The sequence below is a fragment of the Trichomycterus rosablanca genome, chromosome 3, assembly GCF_030014385.1.
Source record: "Trichomycterus rosablanca isolate fTriRos1 chromosome 3, fTriRos1.hap1, whole genome shotgun sequence".
NCBI lineage: Eukaryota > Metazoa > Chordata > Actinopteri > Siluriformes > Trichomycteridae > Trichomycterus > Trichomycterus rosablanca.
In genome coordinates, this window is record NC_085990.1 from 40,083,802 (window position 1) to 40,106,680 (window position 22,879).

General features: G+C 39.2%; 1 protein-coding gene across 1 annotated transcript in view; it reads left to right on the plus strand.

The window, feature by feature from the left end:
• Positions 1-3,125: 3,125 nt before the first annotated feature.
• The window catches only part of lars2 (leucyl-tRNA synthetase 2, mitochondrial), a 76,875-nt gene continuing 57,121 nt past the window's right edge, over positions 3,126-22,879 (plus strand). Inside the window, exons 1-4 of the mRNA XM_062992108.1 lie at positions 3,126-3,167; positions 10,961-11,201; positions 14,595-14,726; positions 20,300-20,391. Coding sequence (XP_062848178.1) covers positions 10,968-11,201; positions 14,595-14,726; positions 20,300-20,391 — 458 coding nt within the window. The 5' untranslated portion in view covers positions 3,126-3,167; positions 10,961-10,967. The remainder of the gene's footprint in view (positions 3,168-10,960; positions 11,202-14,594; positions 14,727-20,299; positions 20,392-22,879) is intronic.

Sequence of the window (22,879 nt, forward strand, 5' to 3'; positions counted from 1 at the left end):
TTTATATGTGTTGAATGTCCTTGGCTTTTGCTAATACTGTATGTGTTCGCCTTATTCCAGCAAATCTAAATCCTTCAATTGAAAACAGTCTGGTGTTGAACATGATAAAAGGGTTGCTAAGGTAACAGGCCAAAATGTCCAGTGCTGGATTTTCACTGCTGACAGATAGCACACTTTGATGAACATGAAATACATCTGAGAAAGTTGTATTTGTGAGAGATCAATCATGCATTCTTCACTTAACAAACAAGATATATTTGGACTTAGCTGCTGAAAGAAATCCAGTGATAATCAGTGTTATCTATATATAGAAACAGCTAACTGTAAAATTATATTCAGGCTTATATTCACACAAACAAAAACATAAGAGCTTGCACACATTGGCTGGAAACATCAGCTTGAATTCAGTATTTTAAAGCATATGTGACATTTCCAAAAAAATTTATATTTATCAACATTTACCAAGACTGTCCCTAGAACCACTCCACAATTAATCAACTTTATCAAACTGTAGGACATTCATATTATGAGCATTTGTGTAACATTTGAAAATATAATGACATCACTGCTGAGATCAAAGTTTGAACCTCAGCTGTGCTATCAAATGGTCAGACACCCATACTGTGTAGAAAAAAGGTTGAAAATGTATTGTCTCTGTACAGTTGTGACCCCTGCTGTCTGTGGCACCTGCTCTAACAATGAATTATGTGGAGGGCCTAGTGTGTCTCTTTGAATGTGATGCAGCTCTCTCTGTGTCTCCATTGTAGACAGGTGAAATGATGTGGCCGGTGACTACATGTGTTTAGCAAGAGGCACGTGACAGTCTCAGCCCTCCTAGGCCAGCGCAAGGAAGTGGGGGCTAGCGGCATGTTTCCAGCGGGTGGGGAAAGTAAATTTATGTCTTTTGAATAGAATTGTAGCATAGGTTGTAGTTTTGATTAGTGAAAATATCCTGGTCTGAAGGTGTTGTACTAAGTGGTAATTTGTGGCTCTATTTTTAGTTTTCATTAACTATATGCATCAGAGTATATCCGAATATTGGGGGATGGGGAGCATGTCCCCTCCAATATATATTCTGATTACCTCCTTGGGTGCCACTTAGCAACATAGGTTTGATTCTGGTCTCTGGTCAGGTTCTGTGAAGACATTTACAAGTTCTTTCTATGTCCTTAGTTTCATTTGTTACCCCTGGTTTACTCCTATCGCCTAAAAACAAGAAGGTAAACGATCTACTGCAAATTTGAAAACTACCAGGAATTTCCTAGCAATGTCTGGTTTGGATAAATACTGTGTGTTGTGTTGTATTTTGGTTAAATGCTTTTGTTTTGATCTTTTTTGCTGTATATGAAATGTGCTTATTATATCAAAATGTTGTTTAATACAGCAGATACAGGGGTACCTTGAAACTCAACATCAGTTGGTTCTGGGAGTGGCGTTGAGTTTAAAAGGCATTGAGTTTCAAGGTATTTTTTCAGATAAGGGTGTATGAGAAACCTGTTAATGCATTACGTGGTCCTGTGGAACTGCATATATTTTAGACTTGTGTAAAATATCGAGGCTGTTTTTGACACTTATTCACTGAACATAACACAAATATAATATAAAAAAACACTGAAATAAAATTGAAAAACTGTTAAAATCAATAAAAAATACAATAAAACCTGCACTTTACCTTTACTCTTTTATTGTTTCCTTATGCTTTTTAATTGTGGAGATGCTTGATCTTGGAATTCCGTATTCCGTTCACATTTACATAAGAAGTGGCACAATAGCTTTTGCGCTGCTGTGCCATTATTTCCTATGTATTAAAACAACGAGCGAGGAATTTCATTAGTGGAGAGAATTTATGAGCAGTAATAATTAAAAGAGGTTTAGTGTTTCTCTGTCGTTCTGTTAATACATTAAGTCACGTTAAGCTTTTTGTAACGATAAGCATTTTAGACTCTCGGAAAAGCTGATTCTTACAATTTCTCAGAACCCCGAGCTATAACACAAGTTTAAAAGTGAACCAGGAGAAAAATCCAGCTAAACACAGATACATGTGGATGCTTTCTGAGTGGATTTCACGGTTATTCCACACAAATGCAGATTCGTCTCATATTCACACTTTGATGACGTCTTACTGCACCACTCAAGCCGAGCGCTGAACAAAACGGCTGTTCATTGTTAATTTGAAATTAAAGAAATACACTTTTTTAAAAATCTGAACATGCTGAGTTTAAGGTAACGTTGAGTTTAAGGGTACAAATTTCTTGATGAAGGGCGTCTAGTTTCAAAGATTTAGAGGATGTCGAGTTACAAGGTACCACTGTACTAGACTTCTGTGTTTAGTTTACATAAAAGTCACTAGTTTAGTTTGCTCTTATCTACTGCAAATTTGAAAATGACCAGTAATTCCCTAGCAGTTGTTTTTGTGCTAGCATTTCTGTTTTTGATCAATACTGTGTGTTGTATTGTGTTTTGGGTAAATGCTTTTGTCTTGACCATTTTTGCTGTATATGAATTTGCTTATTCTAAATAAATGTTGTTTAATACAGCAGATACTAGACTTCTGTGTTTAGTTTTTGCGAAAATCTCTAGTTTAGCAAAACTAGTGATCTCAGTACTGACTAAACCCTTTCAGCGTTTCAGGGATGGAAGAGAGGCGCCACGCTGAGTTTGTGTTTGTAACTAAACTAATAAAGTTGGATTTGAACAAGATGGCGGCGCCCTGTTAGCGGTGTGCAGTCGTGTCTGTTATGTCAGTGTAGTGAGTAATAAGAATTAAGAGTAATATGGAGTGGTTATAAATGAAGTATTATTACCTACATTATTCAGCACAATCGGCTGCTTACTGACCGACTGATCTGCCGATACTGTTAGTGCAGCGATTGTTTTATCTAGCTTTGTTTTTGATTGAGTTCTGCTATAGCTAGCTAGCAAATGGTGCTGTGTTCCTGTCATTCAGTGTGTGTCATCTAAGTAGCTACATACAGACCTGTCATTCTGTAATACTGATGTGTTCTCTACAGTAAAACACAACGATGTGTGGAATACTGACCTAATACTTCAGGATCAGAATGAGAGGACACTAGCTGATCTATAAAGATGATGTGAGATGATAGCTGTGTGACTGATCCTTAAAGTCATCACGCTCCAGATTTGCTCTAAAATCAATTAACTTATAGGTGAGTAGTCACTGTTTAAGGCTTGTAAATAACACACGTTTATGTTCTTGCAAAACAGCTCTCTGGCAATCCATAAGAGTTTTGAATTAATGTTTTGATCAGTGGTTGTCAACCTCTTTTCCCTTAGACCCTTGTGTGTTAAAAAAAATCTGGGACCCCTTGGCATGGTTTATGATATTATTCTTATGCTTTTAAAAAGGATGATAAAATATATTGTGTTTTTGCTCATGGGAATTTTTTTTTTAATTTTCCCAGTTTTCCTCCCAATCTAGTTGTATCCAATTACCCAATTGCATTTCGCTTCCTCCCTACTGATGCTGATCTCCAACCCTGGTTGAGAAAAGCTGAGTAGTGATGGGTCGTTCGCGAACGATCCGATTCTATTGAACGGCTCTTTAAAATGAACGAAAGGAACCCGAGTCGCGCCTCTGGGAGCCGCTATATATATTTTTATTTCTGCGCAGTTCTTATCAGCTGTAATCCACCCATTCCACTTCGCATCAGTAGAGGGAATCAATCAGTCATAATGAGAGCTGTTTATTGTCGAAATTCAAATCAGAAAACACTTTTATTATCGCAGAGAGAGAGAGAGAGAAACGTAACCGAGCTACAGAGAGAACATGCAGAAAATGAGCAGTGCTAGTAGTATAAGGACAAATAATTGAGAAATAAACTTGTTTAATTATGTTAAATCTGATTCTTTAATGGTGCTTATGTTTAAAAGCAGAAACAAACACAGGCACATATCTGCACAAGAGAGGATTTTTCTGAAACCTAATGCAATGCAACCACAGTATGGCTCTTCATTGTAGTTTTTTTTCCTATCACTTGAAACCTTCAAAAGTCAGAGAGCTTGTTTTTTTTTTTTTTTTTTTACTAAAATTGTTTTTGTGTTTCTAATGTTTTTTTATGCTTGAAATGTAAACCCAGCTACAAGTTATACAACAGATGATACAAGCTTTATTTATTTGCAATTATTTAAAACTATTTTTGTTTAACTATTGTTATTAAAATATACTTTTGAAATAAATCTTGTTTTTCTCATTTACAGTGCCTTGCAAAAGTATTCAGCCCCCTTGAACTTTTCAACCTTTTGCCACATTTCAGGCTTCAAACATAACGATATGAAATTGTAATTTTTTGTGAAGAATCAACAACAAGTGGGACACAATCGTGAAGTGGAACGAAATTTATTGGATATTTTAAACTTTTTTTAGAAATAAAAAACTAAAAAGTGGGGCGTGCAATATTATTCAGCCCCTTTACTTTCAGTGCAGCAAACTCACTCCAGAAGTTCAGTGAGGATCTCTGAATGATCCAATGTTGACCTAAATGACTGATGGTGATAAATAGAATCCACCTGTGTGTAATCAAGTCTCCGTATAAATGCACCTGCTCTGTGATAGTCTCAGAGTTCTGTTTAAAGCGCAGAGAGCATCATGAAGACCAAGGAACACACCAGGCAGGTCCGAGATACTGTTGTGGAGAAGTTTAAAGCCGGATTTGGATACAAAAAGATTTCCCAAGCTTTAAACATCTCAAGGAGCACTGTGCAAGCGATCATATTGAAATGGAAGGAGTATCAGACCACTGCAAATCTACCAAGACCCGGCCGTCCCTCTAAACTTTCAGCTCAAACAAGGAGAAGACTGATCAGAGATGCAGCCAAGAGGCCCATGATCACTCTGAATGAACTGCAGAGATCTACAGCTGAGGTGGGAGACTCTGTCCATAGGACAACAATCAGTCGTACACTGCACAAATCTGGCCTTTATGGAAGAGTGGCAAGAAGAAAGCCATTTCTCAAAGATATCTATAAAAAGTCACCTGGGAGACACACCAAACATGTGGAAGAAGGTGCTCTGGTCAGATGAAACCAAAATCGAACTTTTTGGCCACAATGCAAAACGTTATGTTTGGCGTAAAAGCAACACAGCTCATCACCCTGAACACACCATCCCCACTGTCAAACATGGTGGTGGCAGCATCATGGTTTGGGCCTGCTTTTCTTCAGCAGGGACAGGGAAGATGGTTAAAATTGATGGGAAGATGGATGGAGCCAAATACAGGACCATTCTGGAAGAAAACCTGTTGCAGTCTGCAAAAGACCTGAGACTGGGACGGAGATTTATCTTCCAACAAGACAATGATCCAAAACATAAAGCAAAATCTACAATGGAATGGTTCACAAATAAACGTATCCAGGTGTTAGAATGGCCAAGTCAAAGTCCAGACCTGAATCCCATCGAGAATCTGTGGAAAGAGCTGAAAACTGCTGTTCACAAACGCTCTCCATCCAACCTCACTGAGCTCGAGCTGTTTTGCAAGGAAGAATGGGCAAAAATTTCTGTCTCTCGATGTGCAAAACTGATAGAGACATACCCCAAGCGACTTGCAGCTGTAATCGCAGCAAAAGGTGGCGCTACAAAGTATTAACGCAAGGGGGCTGAATAATATTGCACGCCCCACTTTTCAGTTTTTTATTTCTAAAAAAAGTTTAAAATATCCAATAAATTTCGTTCCACTTCACGATTGTGTCCCACTTGTTGTTGATTCTTCACAAAAAATTACAATTTCATATCGTTATGTTTGAAGCCTGAAATGTGGCAAAAGGTTGAAAAGTTCAAGGGGGCTGAATACTTTTGCAAGGCACTGTAAGTGTTTGAATTAGGCCTACATTTAAGACAAGGTAGCAAAATTTGCCTGATTGTTCATCATTGACGTTAATATCGGATCTTATAGTTACCCAGTAGTGCCTTCCGCTGCCTGAAAAAAAATAGCGAAAGGAACGGAGCCAAAAGATCCGGCTCCCTTCAAAGAGCCATAATATAGGTATATGTCTAGGTATTTTCTGATTTTGGTTGATGTAGTGGGATTACTTCAGGTAAGTTGGTGGTGGGAGCTTTCTCACCTGGGTCTGCTTCAGTGGGATCTGCATTTACAACTGAATCGGAATCTTTTGTAGTTGCTGTCTGTTGACCTTTGCATTTTCGTGATGTGTCCATTCTCAAAGACCCAACGTAGACTATAGGCAGTTTAAAATAGATCTATATGACATCACAAGCAAACTCATAAGCCAATAGCCTTTTGATTTTCCCACCCCATCACATGTGATTTATTTTTTTTTTAATGCACTTTCTCCCGTTTTTCTTCTGATTCAGCGTAGCCAGGTAGTCTTCTGCTACTGGGGATCCCGATTGTGTCTGAGGAGGGTATATTTGCCTGCTCCATGCTCCCTCCGATGCAGTCCCCGACCCCTTTTTTTCGCCAATGCCTCGGTGGATTCACACATGAGGTTTTTGCACAGGTGCCTCGGGCTGCTAACCAGCGTTCTTGCACAGCGTTTAAAGACCCCACCCATTTTATTACTCCGGTCTTTTCCCACCCAGCAGACTTAATGGCCAATTTTGTAGCCGGTAGCAGAGCTGAGATTTGAACTGGGGTGTTTAGAATCTCAGCGCTGTTGTTCTAGCGGAATATCCCACTGCGCCACCTGGGTGCACTTAAGAGTGTTCTTACTGCTCTTAATTAAATCTAGGCTCACTGAGGCCCTCTAGGGTGCCTCGGCCCCCTGGTTGAGAATCACTGTTGTTGATTATCATACAGGTCAATAAAAATCTAACATTAGCTCTAAGCGTATTGCTGTTATTTGCATTGTGAGGCTTTATTTATTTATTTATTTATTTATTTATTTATTTATTTATTTATTTATTTATTTATTCATTTATTCAGACTTTCAGATATTTATTACCTTATATTAAATACATGTTCTTTTGAAGTATGTATAATAATCTTACAGTTTGCTGATACTGTGTTTTTTTTAATCAAAAGTCATTCATTTATTCATTTATTTATCTTTAAAAGCTGGTTCATCCTGATTGAAGTTACAGTAGATTTGGTGCCAACTGGTAACTTGGTGCAGTGCTTTACAGGGCATCATGTGGCACCTTGAATCAATTAGAAGAAGTCAATCCACTTACTTGCATTACTGCTGAACCTACAACAGTTTTATTACTATTTAATAGCTGCTTTGTCCTGATTGGCGATGCAATGGGTTTGGTGCCACCTGGACAGGCAGGGTACCAGTCTTTTGCAGGGAGGGCATCATGTGGCACCAATTTAAAGAAGCCAATTCACCTACTTTCATATGCTATGCTAGTTTTATTGATATTTTTTGCACATCTACGAATTTCCAAAAATGTTACTGTGTTGATACTGATTACAATACAATCAGCCCCACAATCTTTGGTTTGATCCTGTGCTTATATTACTGTCTGGATTAAGTTTGGCACATTTTTTCACTTAGACATGGCCGGCACGGTGGCTAAGTGGGTAGCACTGTTGCCTCACAGCCAGAAGGTCCTGGGTTCGAGCCCCAGGTCCGGGTGGGGCGGTCCGGGTCCTTTCTGTGTGGAGTTTGTATGTTCTTCCCATGTCTGCATGGGAGCTCCGGTTTCCTCCCACAGTTCAAAGACATGCAAGTGAGGTGAATTGGAGACACTAAATTGTCCATGACTGTGTTCGATATAACTGATGAACCTTGTGTAGTGAGTGGCTGCCGTTCCTGTCATGAATGTCGCCAAAGGTGTAAAACATGACATTAAAATCCTAATGAACAAACAAACATCACTTAAACATACATCATTTTTACTAAAGCTATGTTGCCCCTAGATGCAGGTGTGTGTGTGTGTGTGTGTGTGTGTGTTGGATGGGTTAGAGATTCACACTTACCCTAATCAAAATAAAGCAGGTAGTGTTGGTGCCAAACATCTTCATAAACCTGCCTTTAATTCTTCCCTTTAATTTCTGTATGTAGCATTTTGTATGTTCTCCCTTTGTTTTTGTAGTTTGTTTCATTAGGGTTTTAACGTCATGTTTTTACACTTTGGTTACATTCACGACAGGAACGGTAGTTACTCATTACACAAGATTCATCAGTTCAAGGTTATCAAGGTTATATCGAACACAGTCATGGACAATTTTGTATCTCCAATTTACCTCACTTACATGTCTTTGGACTGTGGTAGGAAACCGGAGCTTCCGGAGTAAACCCACGCTGACACGGGGAGAACATGCAAACTCCACACAGAAAGGACCCGGTCTGCCCCACCTGGACCCAGGACCTTCCTGCTGTGAGGCAACAGTGCTACCCACTGAGCCACCGTGCCATGCTCTTAATCACCCCAAGTGAGCAAGTAGATAAACATGTGATGCACTGTGATGGACTGGCATACTGTTCAGAGTTCCCACACACTTTGCACTCAGGGTTTCTGGGACAAGCTGAGAATCCTTCCTCTATTTTAATCAGGAAAAATGGTCACTACAAAGAAATGAATAAATAAATATAACCCGTAGGCTAGAATTAACTATTAATTATTGTTATAAAGCTCTGTAACCATAGCAATTCTGTCTTGCATACACACATTAGATTTTCTTTTTTATTTCACCCTGTTCTCCTCCCTCTCAGTGTGACAGAAACGCTCTGTACTCCTGAGTTGTGATCGAGAGCTGGGAATCAAAGCATGTGGGCGTCTGAGAATTGGTGCTGCATTTATCATTTATCCTCAATAATTCAGTGCTGTTGAAATCGGCAAGGCCAATAGCCAGTCGAAAGCCAGCAAACAGTGTTTGTTCTATAAATTAGTCACTTCTAAAGATTCGACTGGCAGAAACTGCACCAGGTGAATGTTTTTATACTTTATCTGAAATATTTCTGTAGTGCACAGGCGCTATGCCCCACATCACAAACAAACACTTTCCATATTCTATTGTTAGGTCATGGTAGTAGTTTATTATACTGTATTGTTATGTGTTAAAGCTATTTTAAATAGTTGTTTCAGCTTAATTTAATTTCCAGTTTCCAAGATGATTGCTTAATATTACCTGTACAGTTATCTTATGTTGCCATAGTGACACACACAGTTATGAGCCTGTGTTTGATGCCTGTTAGGTGTGTTGACATTTCTATGATGGTGAAGTGTTTACAGTGCAGTGCAGTCTTCAGGCGCTCCCTATTGATTAACTGGAGGAACATTTATTTTTGATTGGCAGAAATGATGCTAATTATTTTATTACATTAATTAATTATTATATATATATATATATATATATATATATATATGATATCTACATAGTATAGATAGATATGAGTTCAAGGAAATGAAATGCATCTACCCGTAGTGCAAATATCAGCATTGTTACTATATTATATGTTATAGTATATGTATGTATATACAAAAAAAGGTCACCACCTGAATTTAACTAAGCAAATAGGTAAGAGCCTCCCATTGGATAATTACTGCATGGCTGATTATGTTTCAGCTGGCAACAAGTTATTTAACCCTAACTGATGCAGTAAGTAGTTTCTCATTTGTTAAACAACCATGTCGAAAGACACATCCTGTGGTCGTGGAAAAGATGTTCATCTGTTTCAAAAGGGTCAAATTATTGGCATGCATCAAGCAGAGAAAACGTCTAAGGAGAAGCTGAAACTACTAAAATCGGGTTAAGACCTGTCCAACACATTATTAATAAGTGGAAGGACAGTGTGGAAACATCATCCTCGAGGAAGGAATGTGGTCGGAAAAAAATCTTGAATGATCGTGATCGGCGATCACTTAAACGTTTGGTGAAATCAAATGGTAGAAAAACTACAGTAGAACTCAGGGATATGTTTAATAGTGAAAGTAAGAGCATTTCCACATGCACAATGCGAAGGGAACTCAAGGGATTGGGACTAAACAGCTGTGTAGCCTTAAGAAAACCACTTGTCAGTGAGGCTAACCGGCAAAAACGGCTTAAATTTGCTAGGGAGCATTAAGATTGGACTCTGGAGCAATAGAAGAAGGTCATGTGGTCTGATGAGTCCAGATTTAACCTGTTCTAGAGTGATGGGCGCATCAGGGTAAGAAGAGAGGCAGCTGAAGTGATGCGCCCATCATGCCCAGTGCCTACCGTACAAGCCTGTGGGGGCAGTGCTATGATCTGGGGTTGCTGCAGTTGGTCAGGTCTAGGTTCAGCAACGTTATGTGCCCAAAGAATGAGGTCAGCTGACTACCTGAATATACTGAATGACCAGGTTATTCCATCAATGGATTTTTTCTTCCCTGATGGCACGGGCATATTCCAAGATGACAATGCCAGGATTCATCGGGCTCAAATTGTGAAAGAGTGGTTCAGGGAGCATGAGACATCATTCTCACACATGGATTGGCCACCACAGAGTCCAGACCTGAACCCCATTGAGAATCTTTGGGATGTGCTGGAGACTTTGTGCAGTGGTCCAAATCTCCCATCATCAATACAAGATCTTGGGGAAAAATTAATGCAACTCTGGACAGAAATAAATGTTGTGACATTTCAGAAGCTTGTGGAAACGATGCCACAGCGAATGCATGCCGTAATCAAAGCTAAAGGCGGTCCAACCAAATATTAGAGTGTGTGACCTTTTTTTTGGCCAGGCAGTGTATATGTATATGAGTCTAAACACATAAGAGGTAAATAAATATATGTGAATTATTATATATGATAAATTAATATAAATAAATATCAATAATTGGTTTATAATAATAATAATAATAATTATTATTATTATGTACAACCTTAATAGACAAATACTTCAAAAGCCTTACGTCACCACATCTAAATCCAAGAAAGCATTGAAATGGGGGCACTAAGTTTTGCCCCTAAGTTTAAGTGATTAGATAAATGGAAAAGTCTGTTGTGTCCCTTAGTTGTATTTTCATCTTACACTAAGTGTTTAGAGTTGTAATGGCATTTTGTTTCTCTTTCAGGTGAAAGATGCAGATGAGCATGTGTAGACTCGCTGTCTCTTCTTTTGGCAGCCTGAGCCGACAAGGATGCCACCGTTCTCCGTTTACCCGGGTCACACCTGCCATCAGAGCCGTCATTCGGACTGCATTTAGTGAAAGTGCCATATGGGAGAGAGACTACAGGGCAGAGACCAGGCGCAAGGTTGAGAGCTGGTGGCATCCACGCATCCAGGACCAATGGCACAAGGAAATGAAGGAACATGTGAGTTATGTTATGGTGATGATTGTTTAAAATTCAATCAAGATTGGAACTTAAAATAGTGTCCTCGAATAACCAGGTATAAAAATGTATAGAAAACAGCAATGAAGCAGTTTGTTTACTGATACACAAACGTTCATCTAACAGTTGAGACAGGCTTCTTTATGGGAGCACAAGTAGGATGGGGTAAAAAAAAGCAGTACCGACTGCATCTTTTCACCTGCACGAGGCGAGTTCATATGCAGATCAGATTTGTGCACAGAAAGCCACACCCTGATCAGCATTATTCCCCAACTCTGTGCAGACGCCATCAATCAGCCAGCAGAGGTCATAATAATTATGAGGTCCCTATCCGGCTTCCCACCCTGTATGAATGACAAGCCAATCATTGTTCATATAGCCACCCAGCCCAGCCGGATGGCAGAGCTAAGTTTCGAACCGACGAGTTTAAAATGTCAGCTCTGATGTGCTAGCATGTTTTACAGCTGCGCCACCTGAGCGGCCTCAAGGGACAATCTGGTCCACATACCAAATTTGGCACAGTTTTTACATTGGATTCCCATCCTGACGTAAGCTTCCTATTTTTATCTGTGCTTGGTTTTTCCTTGTTCTTCACTTTCTAAATAAATCACTGTAGATCTTTGTTCTGACTTTCATCCACAACCAACTCAACTTTACAAAGGTTTTCTATACGTCACATGTAGTTAGACGTGGTAAATCTAGCATGAGGCTTATGGAGTAGTCATGGTGGAACATTTACTCTGTCATTTTGGCAGTGTGTGAATAATTCAGGCGTCTCTTGACCTGAGCTGATTAATGCTTCCAGAACCATTCGACTTCAATTCCTTATGAATCATTAAAGATCTGAACTAAAAGAGTGTCTGTATGCGTATCTGTCACGGGTTGTGCTTTATTATATACGGCTTCTTAAGAATTATTCAACACTAAACATTTTTTTCTCACAAGTAAATGTCAGACTCTTTTTTATTTAGATACTTATTTAAAATATAAATCTCAAATAACTTTGCAAGGAAGGGTTAATTGTGGACCATTTCTTACAAAACTCTTAAAACGGTCTGCCAAAATGTTGGTAATGTTGGTAATGTTGGTGTACTGCAACTTGTAGAGTCACAGTAACCACTTTTACCAATTCTCCTTCGCAAGAAGGTCCTGGGTTTGATCCCCAGGTGGGGCAGTCCGGGTCCTTTCTGTGTGGAGTTTGCATGTTCTCCCTGTGTCTGCGTGGGTTTACTCTGGGTGCTCGAGGTGGGTATATTGCTGCTCACGCCTCCTCGACCTGTGTGCAGCCCTTAGTGGAACCCTTTTTCACCTATGCACAATGCACAGGCACCTCTCTATCTGCCAATCAGGATCCTTACACAGCTTTTGAAGACCCCACCCTCATAGTCCGGTCATCCCGCCTTAGCAGAGACGTGTCTGCTGCAGGCACCGCCAATTATGCCTGCTACATGGCGCCCAGCCGACTGGTGGCAACGCCGAGTTTCAAACCGAGGAATTCAGAATCTCGGTGCTGGTGTGCTAGCGGAATATCCCGCTGCGCCACCTGGGCGCCTCTGTACTATTTATCTTTCTTTATCATCTTGATAGACCTCACAAAGTCTTGTTGTTAAATAGCTAAAACATACATGCACAGATTTCTTATACAGATTTAGGATTTATAGAGTAAGTGAGCTGGTAAAGTAATGTGTTGCAGAAAAATGAAACTAATTAAGCAAATTAGATTTTTTACATTTTACTGTATTTGAAATGTGCAACCTGAAACAATAAATAAACAATAATAATTTTAAATAATTCAAGGGTTATACGAATATAAACTGAAGAGATGATAATAACTGATGGTGGAACTTTGTGAGAGGTTTTATGAGAGGCTCGTTGAATCTCAGTATGTTTGCTTTGTCTGCTTTTTTATTATCTTGGCTTTACTATTCCATTTCAAAGTTTTTTAATGAAATACTGTCTGGGTTTTTGCTGCTGCTCATTTTATTCACTCTTTAAGAAAAAAATCTGAAGTAGGTAAATTTTCTTTGGTGTATTATGCTCTGAGTTTAATATGAAACGTTTGCTGAAGCTTTACATGGTTCAGCTCTACAATATCTGGGTTTAAAGTATTTAAATGACTTTATATAAAAGAAAAATGTTTTTCGACCTGAAGTTTTATTTCTGGTGGGTTAGGCTTATTAGAGAAACTTTTTCTGAACTTTTGTCCTAGCAGGTCCTGGATTTTTAGAATGGTATGCTTAGAACTGGTCCTGCTCCAGTCATTCTAAAAGTGTTTTGTACTGTCATGTTGTTAGTCCTAATTATGAGTGAGACTGGAGCACATTTATGAACAATAATATCGGGAAATATTCATTATCATGCAAAAACAAACAAAAGCCACTCACTGTAAAGCAGTGTCTTTTTAATGCTGGTAGCAAAAAAATCAGTTTTTGGTTGAGTGTGTAGCCACTGATGCACCGCTGCTTTCACATCATCATCACATGAAAATCTTCTTCCCCTTAAAGCTTCTTTGAGCATCCAAAAGGTGGAAATCAGATGGCACTAAATCCGGACTATAAGCTCTCTCAGTCTCTCAGACACGACCAATTACTACTTCTCCCACCCTCACTGTTTCCAACAAAATATAAAAGTGCGAAAACATTTCAAAGATCCCTCTTAATAATATCGGGAAATATTCGTCATCATGCAATAACAAACCACAGCCACTCACTGTAAAGCAGGGTTTTCCATTTTTCCCCACAAAGGGTTGAAGTGGCTGCAGGTTGTCAGTACCAGACATGTAAGACCAGCTATTTTTTCTCTTTTTTTGTCTGCTTCCATGTTTACTGGCCACCTCAGCGGATCATTCTGGTCTTCATATCGTATTTTGCACAGTTTATAGCTGAATGCCCCTCTTGATGCAACCCTCCTTGTTTTATCTAGGCTTTGGACTGACAGGGCAATGACAACTGCACTTTCCACCTGTTTGGCCACAATGATGAGAAATATTTCAGACAGTTGTATAACTTCAGGTGTTTTGCACCAACTTTGCACCACTGTAAAGAAGAAAAACAGCCTGGATTGCATCAGGTGCATTGAATTCAAGCACTGATGCAATACTGAAGTCTTTTGGGAAGCTAGACCTGGTCAATAATCGCTTACTTTCAGTTTATTTACAGCACTCCCTATTGGCCAGAGAGTATAGACTGCAATAACGTTCTTAGAAAAATAGACAGCACACAGACAAACAACCACCAGTTTTAACACCACTATTCTAATACAGCCTTCATCTCCATGTGTTCATCACCATAAAACCTTTTGAATTTAATTTTAGCTTATTTAAAATGAGAACTAAAAAGTCGTTGTTAATGCTTCGGTTATTCTTTTGTTTTTTAGAGACTGGAGAAGAAGAAGTTTTATGTCCTTTCTATGTTTCCGTATCCTTCTGGACGTCTGCACATGGGCCACGTCAGAGTCTACACTATTAGTGACACCATCGCCCACTTTCAGCGCATGAGGGGTCATAAGGTATCCAGAGAATTTCTGCTATTTTTTACATGTATTTACACACACCCACACACACACACACACACACACACAAAATCCCCTTGTGCATAAATTTAGGAAGCTAAATTATTATGTGACAGAGGCAACAGAATCTTGTAGAGAACTATGTGAACACCAGATTGGATTAAAAAAATTGAAAAATTAATACATTAAAAAAACAGTCCCTGCCCAGAACTACTTCTAAAGTTTAAATCGGCTGTTAAAGCAAAAAATAAGAGACACTGGATTCAATTCAATTCTGTTGTTTATCAAACCAACCGTAAATAATGTTAGCACTTTGGATTGAGACATTATTGTCCAGAAGTATGGGAACTTAATCAGGGGGATTGTAGAGGTGTCAGACCCTACTATTTAATACTTGTACCTCCCCAAAAAGGGGTAAAAAATAACAGTTGGGGGCTGTTAGTTAGCTAAACTGTAAACTCAAAAGATGCAATTTTTTTGCACAGTGATTGTATGATGGATTTGCATATTGCATGCTGGGTACAGTACCAACAGACAGAAAAATGAAAAAGTGCTGAAAAAAAATTTAAGACTGTTGTTTTGTACCACAGAACAAATATTAGTTTGATGCTGCTATGCTCTTTTCACTTAGCTCAGTTTCCCCAACTTTTTGTTTCTATATCTTATTATTTTCTTTCTTCCCTTGCTTTTCTTTTCTATCTGTCTGTCTGAGTCAGTTTCTTATTCTGTTTTGCCTCCATTACCTCAGTGTGCGAGTTGAATCATCCCATCATGCATCACTGTCCTGTCTATGACTAATCCACTACTTGTCCGGGGGACTAGCGGCTGCTGATGGGGGTTTGTAAGCGCAGCGTTTAGTGAAGGTGATGCTTTGATGAACCTTAGCTTGGTGATGGCACGGTCACTGTGGCAGCAGCAGTAGAACCATGCTGTTAATTGTATTGGAGCTTAAAGTGTTTATGAATGAATGAATTAATGAATCTCCTAATTTAGCATATTCAATTCGTCTTTAATTGCTGGAGATTCCGGTTGTGTTTGAGGAGGGTTGTTTGCCTTACGCTCCCTCTGACGCATGCGCAGCCCTAACCCTTCTTATTTGCCCACAATTTTGGTAAATTTGCACTTCCTGTACAGACCCCTCGGGCTACCAACCCGAGTCCTTGCACAGCATCGAAGATCCCACCCACCTTTTCGGTCCAGTCTTTATGGACTTAATGGCCAACTTTTTTTGTCTCCTGCAGGCATTGCCAATTATGCCGGCTTGGGGGTGCCCAGCAGACGGGTAGCAGTGCTGAGTTTTGAACTTGGGCGTTTAGAATCCCAGCACTGGTGCGCTAGTGGAGAAATGTAAGGGTGACATACACACAACACTTAAGTCCTTTAATATTAGGATATAAAAGTACTGTATAATAAATAAATCAAAATATTTATTAAAAGTATATAAAAAGTGTATATATGCGCCCAGGTGGTGCAGTGGAATATTCCGCTAGCACACCAGCGCCGAGATTCTGAACTCCTCGGTTCGAAAGTCAACGTTGCCACCGGTTGGCTGGGCGTCATCCAGCAGGCATAATTGGCCGTGCCTGCAGCAGACACTAATTGGCCACCGTGACTGCTAGGGCGAGATGACCGGACTATGTGGGTGGGCTCTTCAAGCACTGTGCAAGGACCCTGATTTGCAAATAGAGGCGCCTGTGCAGAATGCATGGGCGAAAAGAAGTGGTCCACCAGGACTGCACACATGTCGGAGGAGGCGTGAGCAGCAACATAACCTCCTCGAATGCAATAGGGGATCCACAGCAGTGGAAGACCAACTGACTATGCTAAATCGGGAGAAAAATGGGAGATTTTCTACAGTAGAGGTATTGCACATGTACAAATAACAGTATTATTGCACAGTCAGGTAACCTTATTAAGGAAGGATAGAGGGCAGCAATAAAGGCTCTCTATTATTATAAATAAATGTGATAAATGTGTTCAAATTCCGTGTTTGAATGGCCAGTCCATTAAAAATCAGAAAGTATATATGCATACTAAGGTGTTATACTGTGTTAGAATTTAGGGTAAATTTGAAGACTGGGCTACATGGCATTTCTGTTGCTTTTTGTAGCAGGTGGCACAAACCGTCATGACTTCATGTTTGGAATTGGCAGTTTCTTTTCCTAACGAGCCTGTCGTGCTGGTGCTGCCATCATCACAGTGGTAGAAAAGTGGCAGAACGTCCCTCTCATAGATGTACACAGTAATCTAATTAGCACTTTCACATTGTGCTGTATAAGTATCTGTTTTGTTGTTCATCATTCCAAGTTTGCGAACAGTGAAGTGTTAACACTATCTCGGCCCTACAGCGTCCAACACTTTGCTTAACAAATGAGGTGCAGCCAGTTACCAAGGATACCGCTTCTCCTCAGCTTCAGCACGGGCGGAAAACACAGACGAGATCTCTTCATCCTTATCACCTTCTTCTCTTTCTGTCCTTTTGCTCTCTGTCTGTTTGGATTAACAGAAGTAAAAATAGAAATGTTCACTCCTATTATCCAGAGTTAATTGCTGTAAAACTAGTTAAAAAATGTGCTGGTCATGGAGTGAAAGACTTTCAGTAATAGAGAGACGTGTGGGGGTGTATACTGCGATTGCTATACCCAGCTGCAGTAATAAAAGATTCATGAGATTTAATAAGTCTGAAACATACAAGTGCCTTAATAAAAAACCTAAATAAATGTAGGATCATTGTGAATGTAGATGCCATGGAAAGCAATTTAGGGGTGATTTGAGTCAGTTTGACCCCTTAGAGAGAATGCAACTTAATGCACTTCTGAATTATTACTTGATCAGTTTGATGGAATATTTTCATTCTGTTGGAACTACTGTCCTCCAGGATGGCAATACTCTCATCCACAGTACATTAGAGGTCACTGAATGGTCTAATTGATATTAAATAAATGCATTCGATACCATGGGCAAATCTGTAATATTCTGTAGTAATATTATTTTTCAATTTCTGTAGCATAAAGTGTTACAGGACAGATCTTGCCTTATCACTAAGGTGTAGGTTACAGGTGTAGCTCTGCACGGTAGAATAAAACTATGACTAGAAAGCCACAAACAAAAAAAGTATGGAAAACTAAAAGTGGCCAAAATAAAGGAAACAAAGTAACAATAAAATTAACGGCACGGAAGCATCTGCATCCCTCAGTTGAGAAAATAGATAGAACAGGAATAGGGCAGAAATAAAAACTTGTTGTCACAATATGGCAGGTTTCTCAGAGCACCTGTGACACCCCAGTTTTTGGAAATAGAGTAAAGAAAGAAAACCTCAGAAACCCGCAGACAAAATCCAAGCGACACCTCACTCCAGCAGATGGCAAAGTGTAGGGCCCTAAACGTAGGGTCCTCTCTGGCAAAGAGCCATCACGCCACGTCTGGGGAAGCCCGCTCATTCAGGGTGGTTCCTTTGTAACACCTGAATAGAGCAGCTACACTGGCTGAGTTCGCAAAAAGACACAAGGTATGCTGACAATGTATGCTTACTGAAAACTGATAAATAGAAACACTTCCACCTGGAGCAAATTAATGCTCAATGAGGCACAGGGGACTGCCAGTTATTACATGCTCATCTGTGGGCCATATTTAGCAAGGCAGAGGGACATGATTCCATAATCCAGTGGTCCCCAACCACTGGTAACGGCCCGTGCGTCATTTATTACCGGGTTGCACAGAAAGAATAAATAATTAGAAATCGCTACAAAAGCAATGTAAACACTGCTTCCATTTCCAACATCCTGACTTTGGGAAGCGGGATTTTCTGCAGTGACGGATGTAAGAGACACACTTCGGGTGTTATTGTCTCCTAACACATCTAGGTGGGAGCGTCTACTTTAAGCTAAAAAAGCTCACTGTTCCTACTAATTTACCATCACTGGCACATAGTATTGTTATGCACTTTCTGTTTTTTATTATGCTCGTTGTATAATTTTATTTTAAATCCTCCTGCCCCCACCGGTCTGCGAAATTATATCTTCTATGAAACCGGTCCATGGTGAAAAATAGGTTGGGGTCCGCTGACATAATCGACCCACACTGCCAATCTTCACAGCCGGTGGGCTCATTACAATCAACATTTTACATTAGTGATATTTTTCCTGCATAAATAAAACTATAAACAAAAAAAAGCTTAAATAAAGAAGACATGACAATGTTAAGGGTACATTTAATGGTAAAATTAGAGTATGGATTACAGCTATTAAAAGCTTTTATCAATACTCTTGATATTTACATTTAGTAAACACTCTGGAGAAATCCTTCCTAATGTTTTGAAGCAGTGTCCTAATACTCTTTACATATTTGTGACATTGATAAGGCTGCATCTTGATAAAACTGTTTACTAAGGTGCATATCTTTGGGGCATAAGTTGTTACTTGAGACAAGGCCTTTGTTTACAGCATGTGTAAGGCATGACCATTCATTCATTGTCTGTTTTACCACCGATTTATCTTTTCCCCTAATTTTGCAATGTTTCCCCCAATTTTCTCCATAATAAAGTCGTAAATAAATAAAGCCCTGATTGCATTACGCTTCCTCTGTACCAATACCACCCGCCACTGTTGACTGAAGACGGACACACGTCCCCTCCGACACGTGTGCAGTACCGACTGCATCTTTTCACCTGCACAAGGCGAGTTCATATTTGGATCAGCTTTGTGTATGGAGAGCCACACCCTGATCAGCATTATTCCTCAACTCTGTGCAGGCACCATCAATAAGCCAGCAGAGGTCGTAGCTGCATCAGTTATGAGGAACCCTGGTCTGGCTTTCCCACCCTGTGTGAACAACAGCTAATCATTGTTCATGTAGGCACCCAGCCGGATGGCAGAACTGAGACTCAAAACGATGTGTTCGGAATCCCAGCTCTGGTGTGCTAGCGTGTTTTACCGATTTGTCTGATGGCATGACCAGTTCCTGTGAAATCTGTGTTGGGAAATGTTGCTGATGTTTTAGTAATGACAATGTTGATGTGATTAGCACCAGCTACATTTGTCAGACAGTGCTTGGTCTATCCACAGTGCAGCTGGTGCAAGCTATTTTTTAATGCATAAAATTTAAAAATATGGGACAGTTTTTAGCCAAACAGGAGCAAAGTCCTACAGAGAACCCCAGACTGCCACTGGAGGCAATAATTACACTTAGGTCTCCAGGAGCTTGGTGCAGTACACCTTTATGACTAATACTGTGTATGTTGTTGAGTATAGAATGGTATTCTATTGTAGTAGTACTGTGTGCAGCAACACTTGCTGTTAACAAGTAATGTTTTTATTACATTGCTGTGCCCTATGTAAATTAATGTTTTTTAATAAAGACTTTTATTATGCAGAATGTTACTCCTCTGTGACTCCATAATAATAAAATACTGTGTGATAAAACTGCATGAATTAATCTTTTGCAGGCGTATTGCAGCAATCCTATTTACCAGCACTATAGAACTGGTCCTAAATCAAAACCCTGCAGAACAGAGCAGCCTGAATTTTCTATAATTTGGTTATAACAAGCTCTGTTTTGCATTGTAATGACAGGTACTAAACCCAATGGGTTGGGATGCTTTCGGGCTTCCTGCTGAAAATGCTGCCATTGAACGTGGTCTCGACCCTGAACACTGGACTAAAAGGTAAATATGCATGCTCTCTTTTTCTCTACACTTCAGTCTTTCACTCTTATTTCATCAACATTGTTTGTTCTGCATTTTAATACAGTTTGCTGTTCCATGATTGCTTGCACAGTTTTGTATGCTTTGATAATATTTGCAGTGTGTGTGTACACAATGATTTGCAAATGTGTGGCTTCAGCAATTGGTAGGTGATATGGCAAGAATATCATATGGTATTTGAGGACATTTTTACAATGTGGAAAAGTAAAATTACCTCTTGCAAATGTTTGTCACACTGGATGATTTTAAATCATTAAACATGTTACACAAAGTAACCTTGTAAAAACAACACATTTTATATAACACAATATTATTTATAGAAGGAACAAAGTTATTAAACTATAAATATAAAAAATAGACCTATAGGAGGACAGCAGAGGGTGACAAACTATGTATGGATGGAACACTATGACTTTGTATTGTTTGAATAAGCGACCATTTAAAATAATTTAATTACTCAGATTAGTTTATACAGTGGTACCTTGTAACTCAACGTCCCCTAAACTCAAAATCTTTGAAACTCAACACCCTTTGTTGAGAAATGTGTACCCTTAAAGTCAATGTTTCCCTTAAACTCAACATGTGCAGTTTAAAAAAAAAAATGTATTTGTTTAATTTCAAATTAACAATAAACAGGGGCTTTGTTCAGCGCTCGGCTTGAGCGGTGCGGTAAAATGTCATCAAAGTGCGAATATGAGACGAATCTGCATTTGTGTGGAATAACCGTCAAATTAACTCTGAAAGCTCCACATGTATCTGTGTTTATCTGGATCTCTCTCACTGTTTCACTTTTAAACTTGTGTTACAGCTCGTGGTTCTGAGAAATTGTAAGAATCAGCTTTTTTATTTCAGTATTTTATATAATATTTGTGTTATTTTCAGTGTATCAGTGTCAAAAACAACCCCATTATTTTACATAAGCCTAAAATATATGCAAGTCCACGGGACCATGGAATTCATTAACAGGTTTCCCATACATCCTTATGGAAAAAAATACCTTGAAACTCGATGCCTTTTAAACTCAACGCCACTTCCAGAACCAATTAATGTTGAGTTTCTAGGTACCACTGTACCAGCATACACAGGAACCTGTGGTAAAATATTCTATATACCTCATGTTCTCTTTAAAGAATTCAATGTGGTCCTATTTTACCCAGCCACAATTTGTTTAAAACTTCCCATTTTGCATTTCAATGTTTTATTAAAGCATATTCATTTTACCGTGGTTAAACCAGTGTGTTTTGTGAAAAATGTTGTAACATGACAGCTTAATTGCAGGTCTCTTCTTGAGGAATCTGATCGTACAATATGACACAGAGTGCATAAAATATCGCACAATGTGTAGGAAAGGATATTTTTTTTAAATCTCATGTAATGTGAGAGGTAATAAAGATAATTGCACAGTCTATGAGTACAGTGGCTTATTTTTTGCTAACTAAAGTGCTAAACATCTGCTAAAAAATGTTGAACAAGCTGCACTAATGTGGTTAAAAGTATTTGGATATCTGGCAATAAACTTGCATCCCTGCAATTAGAACAGCCAAAAAAAAAAGCTTTGCTCAAGATTTTGGAGGGTCTAATTGAGGTCTAGGCTCTGTGTAGGCCTTTGGATTTTCTTGATACCAAACTTTACAAATCATTTTATTATGAACCTTGATTTGTGCACTGGTACAGTCATGCTGGAACAGTAAATATACTGTAATAATAATAATAGTTAAAAACACTTAATAAAACTGTATTAAGGACAGGTTATTTATTTGATTTATTCAAATACTGGCCAATATTCATTCATTCAACATATTACATTCATCAGTGCCTGTCTGCAACACTGCGAAGCAGGAATACTCCCTGGACATCTGTTGCAGGGCATTACACATGCCCATTGGCCAGAACACAACTAAGTAATCCAGTTTGGTTTTGAGGCAGAAATTGGTTGATTCCTTTGTTGGTCTATTGCAGTCGTGCATGCATAATAGGGACAGTGGTAGCCTACTGGGTTGAGCTTTGGGCTGTCAACTGAAAGGTTATGCAGCCACTGTTGGGCTTTTGGGCTCCAGGGGAGCCATACAATGGATGACCCTGCGCTCTGACCCCAGCTTTTAAAGCTGAATTTCATTGTACTGTACACCTGTAAATGTATATATGACAAATAAAGGCATTCATTATATTAATTCTATTCTAATAGTTACCAATAATAAATATTTTAATATCAACTTACAGGTTTTTACCCAAGTGATTTATCAGTCATTGAGTTTGGTTAATATGTGCCTCATGTATTGCTTAACATGTGATTTGAAGACTCTTTGTTTATACCCGTAAAACATTCCAAGTGTTCCTCCACAATAGGGTAGCACTGTAGCTCAGAGGGTGGCACTGTTGCCTCACAGCAAGAAGGTCCTGGGTTTGATTCTCAGGTGGAGCGGTCCGGGTCCTTTCTCTGTGGAGTTTG